The sequence below is a fragment of the Podarcis pityusensis genome, assembly GCF_964106645.2.
Source record: "Podarcis pityusensis genome assembly, chromosome: 8".
In the NCBI taxonomy this organism is placed as follows: Eukaryota; Metazoa; Chordata; class Lepidosauria; order Squamata; family Lacertidae; genus Podarcis; species Podarcis pityusensis.
The window spans coordinates 82,056,829-82,078,958 of NC_138033.1; the positions used below are offsets into that span (position 1 = coordinate 82,056,829).

Sequence of the window (22,130 nt, forward strand, 5' to 3'; positions counted from 1 at the left end):
CTTTTGCCTAGTCAATGAAGCAGAAGTAGATGTTTTTCTGGAACTTTCTAGCTTTCTCCATAATCCAGCACATGGTCTCTGGTTCCTCTGCCACTTTGAAATCCAGCTTGCACTTCTGGGAGTTCTCGGTCCACATACTGCTTGAGCCTTCCTTGTAGAATTTTAAGCATAACCTTGATAGCATGTGAAATGAGTGCAATTGTGTAGTAGTTGGAGCATTCTTTGGCACTGCCCTTCTTTGGGATTGGGATGTAGACTGATTTTCTCCAATCCTCTGGCCACTGCTGAGTTTTCCAAACTTGCTGGCATATTGAGTGTAGCACCTTAACAGCATTATCTTTTAAAAAAAATTAATAGTTCAGCTAGAATGTCATCACTTCCACTGGCCTTGTTTATTAGCAGTGCTTTCTAAGGCCTGTTTGACTTCACTCTCCAGGATGTCTGGCTCAAGGTCAGCAACCAACCTTCCTGGGGTGTACGATACATCCATCTCTTACTGGTATAATTCCTTTGTGTATTCTTGTAACCTCTTCTTGATGTCTTCTGCTTCTGTTCGGTCCTTACCACTTTTGTCCTTTGGTAATCTTTGTACGAAATGTTCCTTTCATATCTCCAATTTTCTTGAACAGATGTCTGGTTTTTCCCATTCTATTGTTTTCCTCTATTTCAAAGCAATACCCTCCCACAGTTTAAAAGGCCATAGATTGTTTAATTAGCCCAAGGCCTGGGGCAAAAGGAATGTTTTTTTCCTGGCACCCAAAGATATGTAACAAAGGCGTCAGGTGAACATCCCTTCTACAAATTGTAATGGACTGTGCTAGGTACTGTATACATTTTAATAGCATTTTTATTGCTGATATTGTACTTTATTATTTTACAACTTGAATTCCATAGAAAGCAAAGCTTAAAGAATGAGATAGAAAGCTAAAACAAGAACTATACCAGTTCTGGTAACTGTACGAGAAATGGAAGCTATGAAGCTAACAGTAACAAGTACAATTATTTTCTGTTTTTGAACCACAGAGTCCAGGGGAAAGCGCGAACGCAGTCCCCCACTACCACAAATTATGCAGTCGAGTTTCCCGCATTTGGGGAAATCGCAGGGGTCAGCACACCCGAAGTGCAATGGATGAGCCTCACCCTGGGAAAACCACCTTTGTGATCATGGTATCTCCCCTGCCAGGTAAGTATGAATTGAAATGGCAAGCGCGCTTCCTGGCCCTCATTCTCTCTGCTGTTAAGGACACAGCGACCTCCAATCTGCAGTCCCAGTAAGCTCAATCCTGTAAAGCAGCTGTGCTACCAGGGCCCCACTGGACAGTCTAGTGTTTTGGGGTGCCCTGTAACCCCCAGTCTGCACCCTGGCTGTTTCTCCCACAATGCTGTAGGGCATGCATATTTGCATACGTGATTGCGTCTCTCCTCCACAGGCCGGGCATTCCTGCCGCTGAGTGTCCATGAGGTGGAGCTAAGGCATCTCTTTCTGCTCACATCCTAGAGAAAGCGCTCTGTCCCTATATCCACCCACGTTGCTATCACTGTGAAACAGGATTGGCTTTGCTTTCTACAGTGTGAGTGAGGAACCTGTGTCTATTCTGATGCTGCTGGGCTTATGTTTCCATCATCCCTGGTGGCTGGGGCTGATGGTAGTTGAAGTTCAACAGCGCTGGAAGGGACGCGGATTGCTCATCCCTAGGATACAATCATTTGGTGCATGCAGTTTTTGGGACATTGCTGGATTTGTTGCACCTTAGGGCTTTATGATGGGGAGGGGACGTCTGACTTTAATTTCCCTTCTGACAGCTCAATTTCCGACTTTAACTTTTGCCACTGAATTCTTTATGGCAGAGCAGAGAAGTAACAAAGAGCTGCCGCCAAGAGCTTCTCATTCCCTGTTCAATCACCCACCCTCATTACAAAAACCACCGGTGGGAGACCCAACACCAGACAGGCCACTCACCTTCCATGCCTTTTTGGTGGATGTGCAGGTGTTCTGAAGGGCCTTAGAGGAATAGCATACAGGATAAGGTCAAAGCAACTGGCACTTGAACTCATCCATCCTGCTATTTAATGATGTTTCCCAAATCACTGCCTTCCCAATCTGGGTTTTCTCATACCCTCTCCTTTTTGGAAGATCCCTGGTATGAGAAAATGCTAGCATAATTCAAAGTGCTGTTTCAACCTATTAAGTGCAAAACAGTTTGGGACCAAGCTACCCATTTCTGCCATATAATCCTTTATTTAGTGTTCTTTTTTATTTTGTAAACTACTACATGATCTTCATGTGAAGGGTTTTTTTTACTAAATAAATAAATGCTGGTTTGGTTGTCCTCATTGCATCTTCACAGGAATGAGCTGCAGCAAGTGCAAGGCTCTTGCGTTCCCCTCTTCTGCCAATATAGCTTCAAGAAGGTGATCAGAATCTTTCACTTCTATTTTTGGTTATCAATGAAATGACATACACAATGTGAAGAAAATGGAAAGACGGCATGGGGGAAGAGGCTTCCTACCCTCTTTCATAATACAAGAACCAGAGGTGGAAGAACTAAATGGTGGAAGGACTAGCACAGACAAAATGAAGCATTCATTTTCTCAGCACATAGTTGCACTATAGAATTAGTGACCAATTCAAGCCTGGATGGCTTTAACTTGGGATTTGACGAATTCACAGAAAACTGTCAATGGCTACTAGTCCATATGGCCAAGGTCCGTATCGGAGGCAATATGTGTCCACATTGTGAAATTAACTCACCCCAGCAATATAGCAACTACTAACAGGGGCATGTTTCCATTGCCTGCTAAAAATGTTTCTCTTTGCTCAGGTGCTCCCAGACCATTGACGCCCGTTTCCAGCTGACATTCATGCTGTAATGTTGGTGCTTTATTGTTTTCCTGTAAACCACCTTGGTTTTAGAAATGCTTTTAATTTAATAAATAACCATTCGGGATTTCCCTTTGACTCAAGCTGAAGAAAAAAGCAATAAGCTACAGCAGGAAATTTCAGCTGTAATTTAATACCCAACTGCTGCTGATTAAGCGCCACATGGTAGTAGGACTGCATCCAGCAGTAAACCACAGGTGCTAACAATGCACCCTCAGTTTTCATTCTGTGCAAGATGCAAACAGACCCAAGATCCAGTGGTGTAAGAGGAGGGGTTAAACAGCCCCTTAGAAATCCCAGCTTAGACACAAAGCACCCCGTGCCAGCCCCCCACAATACTTAAGGGTGTGCATGCAATACCATTTACTGAGGCTCTACTGTGTTCCCACCATAGATTCATAGTATTGGAAGGGACCCCAAGGGTCTATTCCAACCCCCTGCAATGCAGGAATCTCAACTAAAGCATCCGAGACAGATGGCCACCCAACCTATGCTTAAAAACCTCCAAGGAAGGACAGTCCAGCATCTCTCGTGGAAGTCTGTTCCAGTCAAACAGCTCATGGTCAGAAAGTTATTATAGTACTTATGTTGCTTGCTCCATCTTCCATGTGATAACCTCCATCTTCCATGTGATAACCTTCCATGGCTATCATACCTCCTCTCAGTCTCCTCTTTTCCAGATTAAGCATACCCAATGCCCTCAAACATTCCTCATTTGGTCTGCAGACCCTTGATCATCTTGGTTGCTCTCCTCTGCACATGTTCCAGCTTGTCAATATCCTTCTTAAATCGTGGTGCCTAGAACTGGACAGAGGACTCCAGGCAGGGTCTGACCAAGGTGGTATAGAGCAGGACTATTATTTCCCTTGATCGGGACACTATACTTCTGTTGTCTTTGAGAAACACCACTGGTGTCTGAAGCCATAATCTGGTGTTTGATGCTAGCCACAACCCACGTGTTTCATGTAGTTTCTTGAGAAATACTGCTGATTGATGAGTTTACTCTCCAACCAGCTTCCATTCGATTCAAACTCATATGCTGGGGTTACGCTGAAGTGTGTACATTTGAGACAGCTGTAACACACGCACAGATAATTGTGCATGCGCAGACAGCAGCTTCACTGAATAGAGTTTGGGGAGATGCTGCAAGTGCAGCAAACCAATTAGGTAATGGGGTGCACAGGAACATGAAACACATATTGAAACATATTGGGAGGTTGGCAACCACCTCCTCATTTTTTAAGCTACTAAAGTGAGCACTCTTACCTCACAGTGCCATTGTAAGGGTCTACATATGCTACCCTGAGATCACTGATGGGAAGAAAATCTGATTGAAAGGCCAAGAAAGGAAAACATGGCCTGAAACAGTCATCACCACCATAGGAGCCAACTCCCAGGGGCAAAGGAACCTCCATAAAATATGTGAAGGGACTGCCCCCCACAAGTTGATGGGCATTGCCATTCAAATGGTGTTAACTGCATCTTGTGATTGATTACCTGCCCCCTCCCCCAATATTTTATTCAAGTTGGCCCCCTTGATCACCACTATCTTAACAATCCTCACAACCACCCTGAAGAATCCCAGTATAGTAGGGTATGATTATCCTCCTGTAATACCTGTGAATGAGAGACAACTCCTCCAGGTGTTTGTTTAGCCACAAAGCCCTATGGGTGACCCTGACAATTCACATGGCTGTTGCAAGGATAAAAGAGTGGGGGGATACACACATCCCCTTGGGTTTCCCAGCTGAAGGAGGTTGGTGAGTAGAATCTGATAAACCAACCAGCATTCGAAACTCCCATTGTTCTAGGCAATCGTTTTGTGATAAGGAATTTCATTAGTTTCTGAGCTCTGGGCGCAGTGCTGGGCCTATGATTTCAGATTAAAACTGCAGAGTGGAAGGAAAGGAGGACCTTTATTCTGCCTCCCTGCTTCCAGCTACTCTCTGAAGATTGGAGAAAGGACCCTCTTAAGAATACAGTGGTACCTCTGGTTACATACTTAATTTGTTCTGGAGGTCCGTTCTTAACCTGAAACTGTTCTTAACCCGAAGCACCACTTTAGCTAATGGGGCCTCCTGCTGCTGCTGCGCCACTGCTGCACGATTTCTGTTCTCATCCTGAAGCAAAGTTCCTAACCCGACGTAATATTTCTGGGTTAGCGGAGTCTGTAACCTGAAGCGTATGCAAACTGAAGTGTATGTAACCTGAGATACCCCTGTATTGCAGGGGGCGGGCAGGGGAAGCACAGTTTTGTTTTTTTGCAGTCTTCAGAGGAGGACTAGACCACGTGAAAAGTGAACATAAGGTTTCAGCTGCATTTCATTCATTTTCAGCTTTGTATTCTTGTTACCAAAAAAAAAGTGCACCTAGACACTCCACTGCAGCGCCCATAACCTAGGTTTAAGGTGCCATTTAGCTCCTAGCTTTCCTATCTCAAGTTTCTAACACGGAAACGAACCCAGAATGCTCGCCGCCTGGGTCAACAGCACCAAATAACCTTCTGCCATTGCTGCAACAACCGCACCTGGTGAACTGTTCCTTCATCAAGGGGTGGCAGGGAAGGCTAAGAGGGGGCTGCTGCTACTGCCTCCTCTTTGCCTGCCTCACGCCTGGGTTCAAATCCACTCTCAGCTCCCTGAGAGGCCTACCTCCAGTGCCGGATTTATGTATAAGCTAAACAAGCCCCAAAAAATTAAAGGGGAAAAAACTGGATGTACATTTCCAAAATGTAAGATAAAAAACAAAATAAAACCTACATACAGCAACAGTGTTTTGTGTTGTGTAGGCTCCTTTGATGTAAGTAATGGGCCCCGCCTGCTAGCCTGCTCCCTAAAATATCACTGGTTTGCTCATTTCTATATACAGTACAGTGGTAACTTGGTTCTCAAACTTAATCCGTTCTGGAAGTCTGTTCCAAAACCAAAGTGTTCCAAAACCAAGGCGCGCTTTCCCATAGGAAAGTTATTGCCAATGCATTTGCATTATTAAGTTATGAATAAAAAAATCATTTTAAGTTAGAGCTTAACAATTATTTTTTATAATTATTTTTATTTTCAATTTCATTGTTCTGTATGGGACAATGACAATAAAGATATCGTATATTTCACTATTAATATGCTTCTTAATTGTATTTCAGTTCAACAATTACGTTGATAAAATACATATTCTGTTATGTGCAAATGGCTTTAGATACCTATTAGGTCCATAAATTACCACATAGCATATATTCAACACACAAAAAACAGCGACAATTTGTTGTTGACAAAGGACAGCTGGACATAATGAAGGGCCCCATTACCTTCAGTAGCTGAGGGCCTCATCACACCTAAACCCGGCCCTGCCTACCTCGCCCGGCTGCTTGTGAGGCGCCAGGAGGGCACCCTCAATACAGCCCACCTCACAGGGTCGTTGTGAGGAGAGTTGCCCCTAAACGAGGCCCTTCAGGCAACCACGATGCCAATGACGCGGCTCGCTGAGGGGAGCTCGCTTACCCGCCTCACAGGCTGAGGCGGCGGCGGCAGCGGCAGCGCCTCAAGGCCCACGAGGGAGGCCGGCGGGGAAGCGAGGACGCCCGCTAAGCGCCGCCTCCTAGCCGGTCTTGGTCCCCTCGGAGCGCCTCGCCTCAGCCTCGGCCCGGCCCCTTTCCCCCCACACGGGCCCGCCCAGGCCGGGCCGGCTGGCTGGCTGGCTGTGGCGGCGGCGGCTGCGCGCTGCGGTTCTGCGCTCTCATCATGGCGGCGGCGCGGGGCCATGTGCAGGACCCCAACGACCGGCGCCTCCGGCCCATTTACGGTACCGACGCCGCGGGCGTGGGGGGTTCCCCTCCCCCCCTCTTCTCCCTCCCGCCCCCTCCCTCCCCTCCCTCCCCTTTCCCTAGCGTGCGCGCGGCCCCGTCCTAAGCGCGGGGCCGCGCGTGCCCTTTCTCCCTCAGCCGAGGCCGTCCCCCCCCCCCGCCAAAAGACGTCCCTACCCTTCGCCGCCCCCTCATCTCCCATCCCGAACCAGCGTCCCCTCCCCCCCATCCTTGCCCCTTCCCGCCTTTTTCACCTCCTCCCCTCAGAGCCCCTAGTTTGAGGTGGGGGGCCGGGAGGAAAAGCGCCTAAACAGGCGGGTGCCTCCCCCCAAAAATGGTTCTTATTGTGGTACGGGGCGGGGGGGGGAGGTTAAGCAGGGACCCCCCATGTCCATCGTTGTTGTGGTATTGGGGGGTGCCGTCCCCTCGTGTTCACCTCTATTGTGGCATTTTGGGGGCGCTTTCATCAGGCACCCCCATGTTTGGGCTTCTGTGTGGTCTTGTGGGCTCAAGCAGGCACCACCATGTTTGTCATTGTGGTGGGATTTGGCGGGTGGGTGCCTCGTGTTCATTTTTAGTGTGGCATTTGCAAGGGGGGGGGAGAGGCTGAGCAGAACCCCCCTCCCCATATTTGTCCCGGCCTTCGTGTGGATTGTAGCGGAAGCAGCTGCCAAGTTCATTACAAACCCTGGGAGAGGAAGAAAAGGGAGATTTTGGGGTCTTACACATGTGGTCAGAAGTTCATCATATCCTGACCATTCCCTTCTCCAGGAGGAATTGGTGGGTCTGGGACCCTCTCCCCCCTACTCCCTATTCTGGACTCAGTGGGGTCGCAGGCCATGGTCTAAAACCATTTATTAATACAGTATATATCATTAGCAGATAGTCTGGGGCTTCATACAATTATGCTTTTAAAAAGACAGGTGGTGCTGTGGGTGAACAAGGGGGTTTCAGCACTGCACGAATCCTTATTATAGAACTCACGGAGCCAAGATGGAGAAGCAGGAGCTTATGGACCTGTTTTTCCTAACAGTAGATTTGCTAGGCTGGACTGAGCAGGGGGTGAGGATTGCATGACATTCATGCAACCAGTTGCCACAAACTTCATATCCTCCTTAAACCAGAGGAGGGAGATATGAATTGTAAAGTCTTGCCTGCTTGTGTGGCTTACTTAATGTGGCTTGGTGGTGGTGGTAGCAATGGCTTTGTTGTTGCTGTTAATTTAGAGGGGTGTGTGAAGCTGGCATCTTTAATCTCATTGAGTAGTACTGTATGGGTGTAGCAGCTCTCTCTTTTTGCTTTGTAAAACTTTAGAGCAGGGGTGGCCAACTCCCAAGAGACAGCGATTCACCCCCTTTTTTTGTGGTTCAGGTCAAAGTTGTTGAGCTTTTTTTACGCGAGCCTGCTTTAGAGTACAGTGATACCTCGGGTTAAGTATTTAATTCGTTCCAGAGGTCCATTCTTAACCTAAAACTGTTCTTAACCTGAAGCACCACTTTAGCTAATGGGACCTCCTGCTGCTGCCGCACCGCCGGAGCACGATTTCTGTTCTCATCCTGAAGCAAAGTTCTTAACCCAAGGTACTATTTCTGGGTTGGCGGAGTCTGTAACCTGAAGCGTATGTAACCCGAGGTACCACTGTATTGGACCAGATGACACTTCCAAGCCCCCTCAGTATTGCCTTTGATGTAGTAGTGAGAAACAATCTGAAAAAGGGCATCACTGTCCAACCCTCACCAGTGCCCTGCTACAGTCCATTAAAGGTTTGATATGTCTGGATTACAAGTCCGCAAGAATAATTTCTTGATCAGGATAACTCCACGTCATATTTAAGCAGCACTTCAAATGCAAGCCTCTCTTTTGCTGTGTCTAAAACTTGATCCAGCTTTTACAGGCAGTGAGTGACCTTTTTAGGTGCGTCTGAGATGTGCATGACCACACTTATCGCGCCGAACCCAGACGTGACCTGAAAATGTCACAAAAGGGGGCAGAGTGGGATGTTTGTAGGCTTTTCCCAATGGTGTTTCGAATATACACAATTTAACTTAAACGTGCCTTGGAACGTAACCCCTGCGTAAATTGGGAGTCGCCTGCAATTACTTTCTTGCTGCAGGATATACATATGTTATATTCCTTATGAAATCTATTGCTACTTTTTACACATTTTCACTTATGCTGAATGGAACTTTTACATTATCTGCATCTCTCAGTAAGGTAGGTGAAAGCACTTGGAGAACAGTTGGAAATTAGTCAGGCGCCAGAAATCTCCACATTAGTCTTAGTCCATTGTTAATACCATTTCCATTTCCAGTGTGTGTTCCTCCTCCTTGCACTGAGACAAATGAATAGTTGTAAGAACAAGATAAAGTCAAGCAATGCAGTTCATATCGTAGAATTGTAGTGTTGGAAGGGATTCCAAGGGTCATTTAGTCCAACTCCCTGGTGAACAGGCATTCTGTTGCGGTGACTGCAACCTAGATTCACAGTGCCATTTGGCGCCTAGTTTATATACCCAAGTTTCTAACAGTGTATGGAGAACCTTCACTTTCGTTAGGCAGTGACCACATTAATTTGGTCGCCCCCTACTCCCCCATTGTAAACTTAAAAAGTTGGCTGTCTGGGTAGGATCCTACTGCTTAAGGAAGCTACTTTGTAATACTGTATTCCAATTTTTTTGTTAACTCTGCTGAGTTAAATATGCATTCTGCTTGTCAAAAGCTGACCTCCTTTGTAAATGCTTCAGGATAATATTTTAGTTTCCTGTTAATTATGTTGCTTTGAATGTATACTTTATATTTGACTTCCTTCAGTAATGTTTTATTCTGGATTGTTTTATTTGGTGTTTTAATGTAGGTTGTAAACTGCTGTGAGATAGTTTTCTTAATATACAACAGTATAAAAATGAAATGAATAATAATTTTAAAACATGTGTTGGATGCAGTTCCTTTTAAACCTGTCTTAGGAATATTGGCAAATGCTGGAAAAGGAAGATAAAATGCTGTACTGTACTTGGTTTGAGAGTTTTTTAAATGTTTAGCACTGAAGAAAGTTAAGGCAAAGAAGAAGCAGTTCTTAACTTGCCAATATGAAATGCTAGTCAAGAGTCTTTAGAAGAACTGCTTTGGGGCAGAACCGGTGCAAACTTCATGGTTTAAGATGTGACTATAGAGGGACGCGGGTGGTGCTGTGGGTAAAACCACAGTGCCTAGGGCTTGCCGATCGCATGGTCGGCGGTTCGAATCCCTGCGGCGGGGTGAGCGCCCGTCTTTGGTCCCAGCTCCTGCCCACCTAGCAGTTCGAAAGCACCTCTAAGTGCAAGTAGATAAATAGGTACCACTTTATAGCAGGAAGGTAAACGGCGTTTCCGTGTGCTGCGCTGGTGCTGGCTCGCCAGAGCAGCTTCGTCACGCTGGCCATGTGACCCGGAAGTGTCTCCGGACAGCACTGGCCCCCGGCCTCTTAAGTGAGATGGGCGCACAACGCTAGAGTCGGACACGACTGGCCCGTACGGGCAGGGGTACCTTTACCTTTACCTATAGAGACACAAATGTCCATGACATTTCTGCACTTTGAATGAATTCAATGGAACGGTGTGTAACCAAAAGGTTTTATTAGTATCAGGTCTGAACCTAATTCTGCTTGGTTTTAAAACTGAAGAGCTACCTCTGCCTTTCAAAAGAGAAATTCCTTCCACTTTAGCTTGTGCAAATCTGTTTCAAAGATGTGGACTGAAGTTCTGTGTGTTCAGTTCTTTTGAGTGTGTGCATATGCATGAAATTGTGCCTCAATATAGGATGTGTTTTTGAGTTGGAGCCTTCATAAGTTATGATGGGAAATTAAGTTTGAAAACTAGGTTTGAAAACTAAGAAGGAGAGGTAGTTTTTTTATTTCTTAAATGACATATTTTTAGTATCTAGATTTTCCATAAGTAGTTTCTGGTAATACTCCTTAAAACAAACAAGTCACATACAAAAATATATATTTTGACAAGCAACAATCTGCATTGTATTTAGACCTTATAAAGACCTACTTGGCTTATTAGAAGCACTGATAAGTATTTAATTTATTTGTTATTACATTTAAATCCCACCTTTCCTCCAAGGAGCTCAAGGCAATATACCAGTACATGGTTCTGCTCCCCATTGTACCCTTACAGCAACCCTGTGAGCAGTATTCAAAATTTGCCAGGTGCTAGGTGCATTTTGTTACTGGTGCTGGTCTGATTGCGACTGCGTGGAGGTTTCTGAGCACCAGGTTGGCGACTGACATCTGCATTGAGACAGGTGACCTACGTGCAGCAAAAGACATGTGTCTTGATCTTCTACACTGCCGCACAAATCATGGACCCCTTCCTGGGAATTGTTGTAAGAGCAAGCTACAGTCAAGCAATGTAGTTGAGATCATAGAATCATAGAATTGTAGTGTTGGAAGGGACCCTGGCTGTCATCTAGTCATGAGAAACTCAGATATATAAGCTAGGCTCCAAATGGCACAGCTGTCACCACAACTGGAATGTCTATTTGGAGCCTAGCTTATATATCTGAGTTTCTCATGCTGCTTGTTAGGTAGGCTAGGCTAAGAGGCAATGAATGGGCCAAGTAAGCTTAATGTCTGAGTGGGAATTTGAATGCTGGTTCCCTACTTCTTGATCGAACACCGTAACCACTACTCCATACTTGCTCTGTAATACAGTGGTAATACGGTCTGTAACCTCGAGTTACAGACACTTCAGGTTACAGACGCTTCAGGTTACAGACTCCGCTAACCCAGAAATAGTACCTCGGGTTAAGAACTTTGCTTCAGGATGAGAACAGAAATCGTGCTCCAGCAGCGCAGCAGCAGCAGGAGGCCCCATTAGCTAAAGTGGTGCTTCAGGTTAAGAACAGTTTCAGGTTAAGAACACACCTCCAGAACGAATTAAGTACTTAACCAGAGGTACCACTGTAATAGAATTTGTGTCTCTTATCTGAGTTCCTTAAGGCAGCTTAAAGATAAACAAAACATAAAATATCACAATACAGGGTTTTTTATTGCATAAATTAAATCTCACAGACACCCACCAAGAAAACCCCTTTGAACACAAGTCTGGGCAGAACACAGAACAGTCCCATTCAAAGATGTGGCAGCTGCAGTAAAAATGTTACCTAGCTACTGGCTGAGGAAAAACATGTTAACTATAAAATACTAAAAACCCACCTGTTTAAAAAAAAACAGGAAGAAAAGTTTTTACCTTGTGCAGAAGAAATGAGTAGTAAGCTCGTTGGATAGAGCATTCCACAGGTGGGATGGAAGGCACCATCTATAAGGATCCACCTCTTGCTGCCACCCTCAAAATTTTAACAAGCGGAAGCACTTTCAGAATGTCTCTTTGTAGATGACTTCAAGCCCCATGTAAGCTTTCTTCAAGTCCTAGGGTCTCAAGCTGTGTAAGGCTTTGTAGGTTAGAACCAGCATCCTGAATTGAGCCCAGGAGCACAGTGACAACCAGTGTAATATCCTGATGACAATAGGGTTACTGTGGACTGGGTAGCCTGGATAGACTGTATATTTTAAGTCACAAGTACAGTAAGTCCCATTAATTTCAACTGGATGAGCTCAAGATTGTTTACAGTTTTTATTTATAGATCTTTGAAAGTTGGACCATAGTTTTTAGTTATGTACAATCAGGAGTACCTTGAATCAAATTCTGCTTCCATTGTGTAAAGATTTTCAAGTCTTATCTACATGAAACAGCCAGTTTGTAATCAAACATATAGTGCTACGTAAATACTGTTGGTTAGAATAAGATGTTGCCCTCCGACTATGAATTGGACATGTGAACATAGTTGCAAAGATTGCAAAGGCAATTGTCTGTGGGGAAAACTAATGTAAATGTTTGGACATGTTCTTATTTTTTTCACTTTTCAGCAACAGTCAGCTTATTTGATGACAGTTAAGCATCTTTTACATTTGCTGTTTGCCTTTTATCTTAATTGCTTATATGTTGTACAGAAGCTTAATGAAGTTGTAGTACTATATTCCCCAAGATCCTCCACCCTTCGGATGAAGTCTAATACTCTGTCCTCAACAATTTGCCATTCTGGTAGCTGAGCTAATTCTGTTAGAACAGAGGGTGTTGGCAACATTGTAGAGAAACCTGGTGAGGTTGTCTAATCATACTCTTTATGCATCCATTTATATTTCTTGTGAACTGCCACTTTTCCAATTGCTCCATAAAGTTTTTGTTATTAAAAATACACTGGGGCTTCAGTCCACACTGTGTAATCTCAGGTAAACTGATGCCGAGCACCACAACTTTAAGCCAGTGCTACCACCACGTCACAGTGCCTATTTTAATGTTTCTGCATGGTGCTCATGCTCTCTATGTGGGCTTGGAGCTAAGAGTAAGAACCAGAATACAATATAGTATTTGCAACCTGAGCCACATGCTCCCCTGTTCTTTCAGGCGAGAGACAAAGGGGTGCAGGAGGCTGCTATTCTCCTTCTGTGGACCCTCCAGACTAGTCTTTTTCCTGTGGGGTGTCCATCGCCTTCTCCCGTTTCTGTTCACCCGCATGTATGTTTGTGGAGAAAAATTGCCTTAGGTCAATCCTTTGCCTGTTTATAGAAATGGAGCAGTATTTCCAATCATGCTCCTCCTGAATGCTAGCAAAACTGCTCTTAATTATTTGCTTGTCCATTACCATCTTGTTTGGCTCCTCTTTGGGTCACTCCTGAAGTACTCATTTATGAACTTCTATTGAGGGCTATTTTTTTGTACCCAGCTCCTATATATAGTCAGTGGATAGAGAGGAGTTGAGTTCTCCTCAGCCATAGACTTGGGCAAGTCCCTGTCCATCCCAGCTCTGAAAGTTGCAGTTATAGCCTGTTACTGAGTAGTTGTGATGATGAACCAAATAAAGGTGGCAAATCCCATTTGATGTATACATAAGAAATGGCAGTAAGGCTAACACGCCTCTGTGTAATAACCCTTTAAAAAGCTTCTGTAAGGTTCTTCATGAGAATGCCTTGCTGGGACAGATTAAGGTTGATCCAGTTCAGCATTGTGACTTTATAATAACCAGGAAGATGACATGGGAAACATCAGTAACTTCTATTTTCTCTTCTCCCCCACCACCCCCTGCATCCAGAAGTCAGAGAAATACTGCCATTGATCATAGAGGCTTGCCATCACTATTAACCATTCAAAGAATTATATTCCCATAATTTTTCTATTCCTTAATTTTAAAAACCCAACATAAGCTGGTGGTTGTCGCCCTACACTGCTATAATAGCTTTCACAAGTTAATTTTTATGTTGTGTGAAGAGCTACCTTGGGTGGTTTTCTTATCACCTTTGGAGTTGATTGGGTAGATTCTGACATCTAGTGTGGTGCAAGAAAGTAAGGGGGAGGGGGCAGATAAGTTATCCGTTCCCTTTACAGCAGTTATAATCTTAAATACCTCTATCATATTACTCTTTACTCATCTTTCTTTTTCTTGTTTTCCTCTAAACTAACCTAAATGTGAAGACTGCCCCCTCAGAAAATCAGTGTGCAGTATTTATGTATTTTATTTAGTTCATAAAATTTATACACGGCTTGATTGTAAAAAAGTGGTTTACAAAAAATTAAACAATAAAATTATCACTAAGAATAATGTTTGTGGTTTTCCCCTTTCTTACATTAGATTACCTTGACAATGGCAATAATAAAATGGCAATCCAGCAGGCAGACAAGTTGCTGAAGAAACACAAAGACCTTCACTGTGCTAAGGTAAGCTCAGGGTTTGTTTGTTTTAACATGCTAAAAAGTCAGTGTGTTCAGTCTTAAATAAACAAGGCAAGGCTCTTCTCTTTAGCTGTTGCATTGCTAGTATAGGGTGGGGAACTTGAAGTCCTAAGAATTGAAGACAGCCCTCTAGATCTCTCTGTCTCACACTTAGGACTCTCCCAGGGCCATATCCCTCATTGGCACTGCTCTGTGCCTTCCTCAGGTGCTTTTGCCTGACTGGAACATGTCCTTGAACTGTGATATGCCTCTTGGTTGTCTGTAGAAAGCTTTGACTTCTGCATGGCAGGAATGTAGTGTGAACGATGCAAAAGTAAGAGTCAAATCCATTGCTCCACCCATTTTTGTATCTGGCCCCACCCACTTTTAAATCTGGCATGTGGCTCCTGGAAGGTTGCCCATGTGGGAACATGACATATGGACTGAAGGAGGTTCTGAACCCTGGGCTGTTCTGGAAAAGAGGGATGCTTTCTGCCATGTTTACCCTTAGCTATCATGGGACACATGGGGGTGGGAGCGTGATCGTGCTTTGACCACCACCAGTGCACAACTACTTATCCTTTTTCAGCTTAACCCGTGTTACTCCAGCCTTCTGTTCCACAAATTCACAACAATGAGGTCAACTTTGCTGCCATGTTAGTCAAGCTGTTGAATAGCAACAGAGCAAAAGTTAATGTTTTTTCAACTTTTGCTTCTATCTACATTGACGTGGCTCAGCAAAACAAGGCAATTAGGGTTGGTCAGTTGACCAAGTCAAACATACTTAAATACTGTCACATGGTAGCTATAAGACTAATTACAAGAGGGGTGAGGAACCTCTGGCTTGCAGGTGACATCTGGCACAGAACAGGTCCCAGTGTTTCCCCCACACACTTGGTGTCAGATATGGGGCATGTGTGGAAATGGCTGGATTGGTTGCCTGGCCAAATTCCCCATGGCGAACTTGATCATGCAGCCAATCTCTGCAGAAAGCAGCTTTGCCTGCTGTATGTGCAGCACTGAGGAAGTGGCAAGCATAGGGTTGACAAAGCCCCTTGCGCTGTGGTTCTCGAGTGACTGACAGCCAGCTTGGAAGCGCTGCACAAGGGAATTTTGACAGGTGGGTAATTTGTGGCCTGTGTGGGTGGAGAATGATAAGGCTCTGACCCACTGGGCCAAGAAGGTTTTCCCACCCCTACAATCTAGAGAAGTCTGGGGCAGGCATACCTGGTGGGCTGCGTGTTAGAATTGGCTGGCAGTAGTGGCTGTACTATGGACAACATGGCTGGGCGGGGCCCCTGCTAGGTATTGGGCGCTATCTGCCAACTGATGCCCCTCCAAACACCTGGAAGAATAAGATGGTTTTAATTCTCTGGAAGGGAAAACATCAAAGTCTCCACCTTCCAAACTTTCAGGAGAAGGGAATTCCAGGGACACAGGTTTTAAGTGCACCTTGTTAAATGCGGTATCCCCTTCCTACCCAGCTGCCCTTGGGCAGCTAATTAACATGAGGCTTGCTCAGTGTGCTCTTTCTATGAGATCTGAAACGGTAGGTATGTTGTGACCCCAACTTTTTATTACAGTGTTGGCTAGTGATGTGTCTCAAAGTCTGAGCTTACTTAGATTTCTAAGTCTTCTGTTAAGTTAACCAGATGTCCAGTGAACTAAGGCTGGGGTGGGGAACCTGTGGTCCTCCAGAGGTTGCTGGAACACACCTCCCATCTCTTTGACTGTTGGCCATACTGGCTGGGTGCAGTGGGAGTTGGAGTCCCAACAACATTTGGAGGGTCACGGGCTCTTCATCCCTGAACTAAGGTTGGCAGGAGGTGCAGAAGAGAACATAAGAAGTTGCATTATATATAATAAGACCATTGGTTCATCTAGCTCAATATTATCTACACTGAGTTGCAGCAGCTGTTCAGCGCTTCAACCAGGCTTTTCCCAAGCCTACCTGGAGACATCAGAGGTTGAATCTCAGGCCACTTGAATTCAGAGCATGTGCTCTGCCCGTGGGCTGCAGCTCCTTCCTTTGGTATGTGCTGCATTGTTGCCACCTGCCCATTCTGCCCCATTCACTGTGCAGCTGGATTCCCCCCCCCCCACCAGTGCTTCCTTTATATCGCTGCTGGGAAACCCTTTAAAAGTTGCTTCTTTGATCCATGTGCAGGTTTTGAAAGCAATCGGCCTGCAAAGAACCGGGAAGCAAGATGAAGCATTCACTTTAGCACAAGAAGTAGCTGCTCTTGAACCCACGGACGATAATTCGTTACAAGCTCTGACTATTCTATACCGGGAAATGCATCGGCGTGAGTTCTTTGGTTTTCCTTCCTATTTCAGACATTTCAGAGAATGCTGTTGCCAGTGTCCTGCTTACAACAGCAGTCCTGATTCAAAAGCACTAGTGTGGCAGCCAGTCGGCAGCTAATTGATGGGGAGGGGTGGTGAGGTAGCCAGTTAAGCTGCATTGTTCTCTAGACATAATGTTTCCCATAGTATTTAATTCTGGGTTGTAGAAAATAGGAGGAGTGATGGGACAGGGTCCAGCTTTGATGGTGGAGCCCTGGCAAGCTCACCTAACAGTAGACACAGCACCAGATTGCTGGGTCTTGCTGCCATTTTAATACTTTTACAATGCTTCAGACGTAGTGTCACTCCAGGAGAAATTGGAGTGCAGCTAAACCAAGCAGCTTAGAGTGCTGGGTCAGTGGTTTTTGTTTTGTAAGGGGGAGGCAAGGCAGATATTGGGGCCCCAGCAGCTTCCCATGGGAGCAAAGTGCTGACACCAGCCCTAGGGAAAGGATAAAGGTACTCAACACACATTCTGTGACAAAAGGCATGCAGAATGCAAGTCTGGAAAAATCACAAGTGCTGGCCACACAGGTCCCAACAAATCTGAAGTCCCGTCCCCCTGCCCCCTTTACTAGGGCTGAAGCCTCATTTTTAAAAAAACTTTGTGAAGGCTGTTTTGAGTTCTGTACTCTGTACAATCACTTAGGGTTTGGGAGAAGTCTATAGGTCCTAACCAAACACACAATCTGTTTCTTAAAATGTCTCATTTAGCGGAGCTGGTCACAAAACTCTACGAGGCAGCTGTGAAGAAAGTTCCCAGCAGTGAAGAGTATCATTCCCACCTCTTCATGGCCTATGCAAGGGTTGGGGAATACAAGAAGATGCAACAGGTAATTTACCTGAATCGGAGCTAGGTCAATTGAGCTTGAGAGTGAATACACCCCTCAGAGAGGCAACTCAACCTAAAATCAGCCTAAAGATCTGTTGACATTCCATGTGTATATGTAAACCTATTAGTAATCTGTTGTGGATAAAGTCTCGTATAGTATATAAGTTGTGTTTACATAGAATTGTAGAGTTGGAAGGGACCACGAGGGTCATCTAGTCCAACCCGCTGCAATGCAGGAATGTTTGGCCCAATGTGGGACTCAAACCCACAACCCTGAGCTTAAAAGTCTCATGCTCTACCAACTGGCCATGTCTTCTACTCATAGTAAACACTTACTCTGAAACCTTTTTGAAAATTTGACGACTTTGGTTTAAAATACTTGTGATTTGAGGTGCCTTTAAGTGCTTTGCATTTGCATTTAACCTGTAATGTTTAAAAAATGTGTAAAGAGACAGTGTCATTAATGTGACGGACCCATGAAATTAATTTATGGACCTAGTCTAGCAAATCCTTTATCTTGTGAGTAGCACTACTTAAAAGCATCAGCTTGCTATGTGCATTGATAACAGATGCATTCATATCAATATATGCACACTTAAAGGGTATAATCATCTTGTAATATCAGGCTTTGCAAATGTGCAAAATGCAAGTTAGCAGAGGTCCCTGTTGACTTTAGTGTATCCGCACCTGACTATGAGAGGGAGGGGGTGAAGAGAGAAACACCTATATTAAATATGATGATCTAGCTATGTGTTGAGTGCCATTATCAGCAAAATTGAATCCAGAATTCGTTTTTGTGGGGAAGCTGTTGTTCAGGAAACTTGTCTTCTCATTAAGGAACTCCTGAAATACTGCCAGTTTACTTGGAACATATTTTGATGGGTTCTGGTTTGTGAAAAGGAACAGTTTCCTGTTGTGGTTAACAGGTTTGAGCAAACGAGTCTTGCATTTAACACTGGTACAAGAATTCAAAGACAAGTAAATTAGTCCATGGATAGTCAAACCGAAACCATTCCTCTCTCAGGTGTTTCTAGTAAGAACTTTCATTGGGTCTCCTTTACCACAGGCTGAAGTATAATGATTTATTTATACCTCCTTCTTTTTCAGGCTGGAATGGCACTTTATAAGATTGTTCCCAAAAACCCTTACTATTTTTGGTCTGTGATGAGCTTAATTATGCAGGTGGGTACAGAGTCTCAAGGGAGATAACATTTCCTTGGAAATAATCTGCCCTTTTTTGTTTTATTTTCTGTGTGAAGATGCTCAGTACATTTTGAGGGTAGACTCTGTACTGCAAGTGCATCACACATTGTCAGTACAGTGGTACCTCGGGTTACATACGCTTCAGGTTACAGACTCCGCTAAACCAGAAATAGTACCTCGGGTTAAGAACTTTGCTTCAGGATGAGAACAGAAATCGTGCTCTGGCGGCGTGGCAGCAGCAGGAGGCCCCATTAGCTAAAGTGCTGCTTCAGGTTAAGAACAGTTTCAGGTTAAGAACGGACCTCCAGAATGGATTAAGTACTTAACTCGAGGTACCACTGCATACTGCAAGTGTTGTAAAACAGAGTAGCCAATGTGGTGCACTCCAGATGTTGTTTTACTCCCAACTCCCATAGCCACTGGCCATGCTGGCTGAGACTGATGTGAGGCCCCAAAACATCTGGAGGGCACTACATTGGCTACCCTTATCACAGAGCTTGTTTGCAGGTTGGGACTGGGAGTTTGTCATCTTAGATGGGGCATGTTGTGAGATAAACAGAGAATTCGAGAAGTCTTAACCAGATGCCCTTCAATACTCCCTCAGGTCATAGATGGATCACTCCTCCACTCCAAGTATGATTGTAGCAACTGAATATAATCTGTTCTCCCAGGGTATGAGAGGGATTGAGATGAGCTCATAGCCCGCCTCTCTGCCTCTCTCACTTCAGTCTATAATTGTTCTCCTAAATGAGTTCTGAGATTGTTACTTGAGATTGACTATTGGTGTAAATCTGGAGTTCAGCCAAGCAATAGCCTATCAAAGGCCATTGGCAGAATTCTTTTTCAGTCTGTCTGAAATCCACAAGAGAACTGGCACACTGCATTACTAGTTCATTTCAACTACCGTATTTTTCGCTCTAGAAGACACACCCGACCATAAGACGCACCTAGTTTTAGAGGAGGAGAACAAGAAAAAAAAAAATTCTCTCCCTCTTTGCGCAGCGCCCCTTCCGCGAAGTGGCAGGAGAAACGGAGCCCCTTCCATTTCTCCTCCCGCTTTGCTGAAGGGGCGCTGCGCAGAGAGGGAAAGCAGCACAGCACCTCTCCAGCGAAGCGAAGCCAGGAGAGCAAGAGGGATCGATCCCTCTTGCTCTCCTTGCTTCAGCAAAAGCAACGTGAAGCCTCCGGAGCACAGCAGGAGCATTCCTGCTGCGCTCCAGAGGCTTTGCGTTGCTTTCGCTAAAGCCATGGAGCCTGCATTCACTCCATAAGACACACACACATTTCCCCTTACTTTTTAGGAGAGGAAAAGTGTGTCTTATAGAGCAAAAAATACGGTAACTTGGCAATTCATTTTCTTCATTTTTTGTGTGATGCAATCCCAGAACATAATCAACACTATTTCCTTGTGGGTGAGAGGAGCATGTTTACTGAGCAGAACTTTCAACTAATTTTTCCTAAGTTTGCCAGAATGTTCACTTGTTTATCGGAACATTCACAGCAGCAGAAAACTTTTGACTGGGCCCATAGTTGAGAGGACAGAGCATATGTTTCGCCCCCAGAGAGTCATCCGTTCAGCCTCTGTTATCTCCAGTAGCTGAGCTAGGAAAGAATGGTTGCCAGTCAGAGTGGAAAGTACCATGCTAGATGAAACAGTGGTCGATTCTGTATAAGGCAGCTCTATATGTTCTTCTTTTTCAGTCTATATCTGCACAGGATGAAAATCTCTCAAAAACCATGTTTTTGCCTCTAGCTGAAAGAATGGTAGAAAAAATGGTGAAGGAAGAAAAAATTGAAGCTGAGGCAGAAGTAAGATATATATATTTTTTAAAACTAATTGTTGATGTAATTAATTCAGCTTCTGCTATCACTGAATTATTACAGCTTGGTTTTGAATAGTTTATTTTGCATGTTACAATCAAATAGAAGGTGTGGTTTAGAAGAGGCACATTGCTAAGGTAGAAATTAAGGGGTACTTGAACATGCCCCATATTTGGATTAATCCTTCTCCAAACTTGATGGGATTGCACTCTTTTGGTTACAGCCCTTTTCAAGCTTGCCAGGATAATCTGGATATCTGTAAAAGTGCTGGTGGCCTGGGTACGCGACAGAGAAGATCGGAGTAGTTTCAAGGGGCCCATAACTGGATCAAATGAATTGGCTTTTGATACAAAAACCTTTCTGTCTTTCCCTGCAAACCCTATGCAGAGAGATGACTACTGATCAGGTGTGAGTCCCAGCTGCTTTTTCTGTTGACCAGAGTGGCAACCCTCTTAACAAGAGTACGAAACAGTGCAGAATGTGAAGTTTTGTTTTTAAATCCTCAGATCTGCCTTGTGTTTCCTGTCCACCTCTTTATTTGGCAGTTTGTCTTCCAGAGGTTTTGGGATTTGGAGCAAGGAGGCGTTTCAACCACTAGTGGGCCACTATCTTTGCAAGGCCAGCCTATCAAAATGTAGGAATACAAACAAGTTTAAAGTTAATAGGTGGATAACAATAAGATAGAAGAAAGGGTTAGAGGGGTAATGCTATTAGTTTTCTTCCAATTTGTCAGGTAGCATAGATTTTTCACTTCACTTGAATATACCCTCTTTAAAAAGACAGTTGCAGAGACTGCTTCTGGTGGTAACCTCACTGCCTCTTGTTTCAGTTGCATCCTGTTTCTCTTAACTTCCACAGGTTGAGCTTTACTACATGATTCTAGAACGCTTGGAGAAATACCAGGAAGCTCTGGATGTTGTGAGAGGAAAATTAGGAGGTAGTGTATCTCTTTTTCAAATTTGACAACGGGCAAGTCTCAGTGGTTTGTAGACAAAGGTGCAGCTTCCTTATTTGGAGGCAGCGTCCCTCTAAATACCAGTTGATGGGGGTGAAACAGCAGGTGGTGATTGCTGCTGTCGTGTCCCATTGTAGGCTTTCAAGACGCATCTTGTTACCCAGATGCTGAACCAGATAAGGCTTTTTGCCCAGCACGGATAAAAACAAATGATTTTTTAAAGTCAAACCAGACTTCCATATACGTTTCAAATCAGTTATGTGGCGTATTCCTTCAAAGTAGCCTGATGCACATTATGTGGGCGTGATAAATCTCTAGTGATAATCTTTTAATTGAATCTATGACCCTCCGTTAAATAAGTAGAGTTAATGCTTTCTTTTCAGCATACGCAATTATGCTGATTAGAGCAAACTACAGACAAAACCGTATGGCTTTGAAATCGAGCAATATAAACACAACACAGTAGGTCATGTTTTGTATTTATTGTGAACATTTAAATAAATATGTTGACTCTTGTCAAATGAAGAACATGGACATTTACTCCATGTT

At 44.4% G+C, this 22,130-nt stretch overlaps 1 protein-coding gene and 1 long non-coding RNA gene across 3 annotated transcripts in view; one reads left to right on the forward strand and one right to left on the reverse strand.

Annotated features, from left to right (window-relative positions):
• LOC308483601 overlaps positions 1-22,130 on the reverse strand; it is a 202,136-nt gene that overhangs the window by 138,914 nt on the left and 41,092 nt on the right. The window lies entirely within an intron of this gene.
• The window catches only part of NAA25 (N-alpha-acetyltransferase 25, NatB auxiliary subunit), a 35,207-nt gene continuing 19,599 nt past the window's right edge, over positions 6,523-22,130 (forward strand). The window contains exons 1-7 of one of the 2 annotated variants that reach the window (XM_081017334.1): positions 6,523-6,676; positions 14,345-14,430; positions 16,592-16,730; positions 17,485-17,603; positions 18,710-18,784; positions 20,507-20,614; positions 21,485-21,563. In XM_081017334.1, the coding sequence (XP_080873460.1) occupies positions 6,616-6,676; positions 14,345-14,430; positions 16,592-16,730; positions 17,485-17,603; positions 18,710-18,784; positions 20,507-20,614; positions 21,485-21,563 (667 nt within the window). In that variant the 5' untranslated portion in view covers positions 6,523-6,615. Of the gene's footprint in view, positions 6,677-12,045; positions 12,069-14,344; positions 14,431-16,591; positions 16,731-17,484; positions 17,604-18,709; positions 18,785-20,506; positions 20,615-21,484; positions 21,564-22,130 lie in introns of those variants that run through there. The other variant, XM_081017333.1, reaches the window with a different exon arrangement.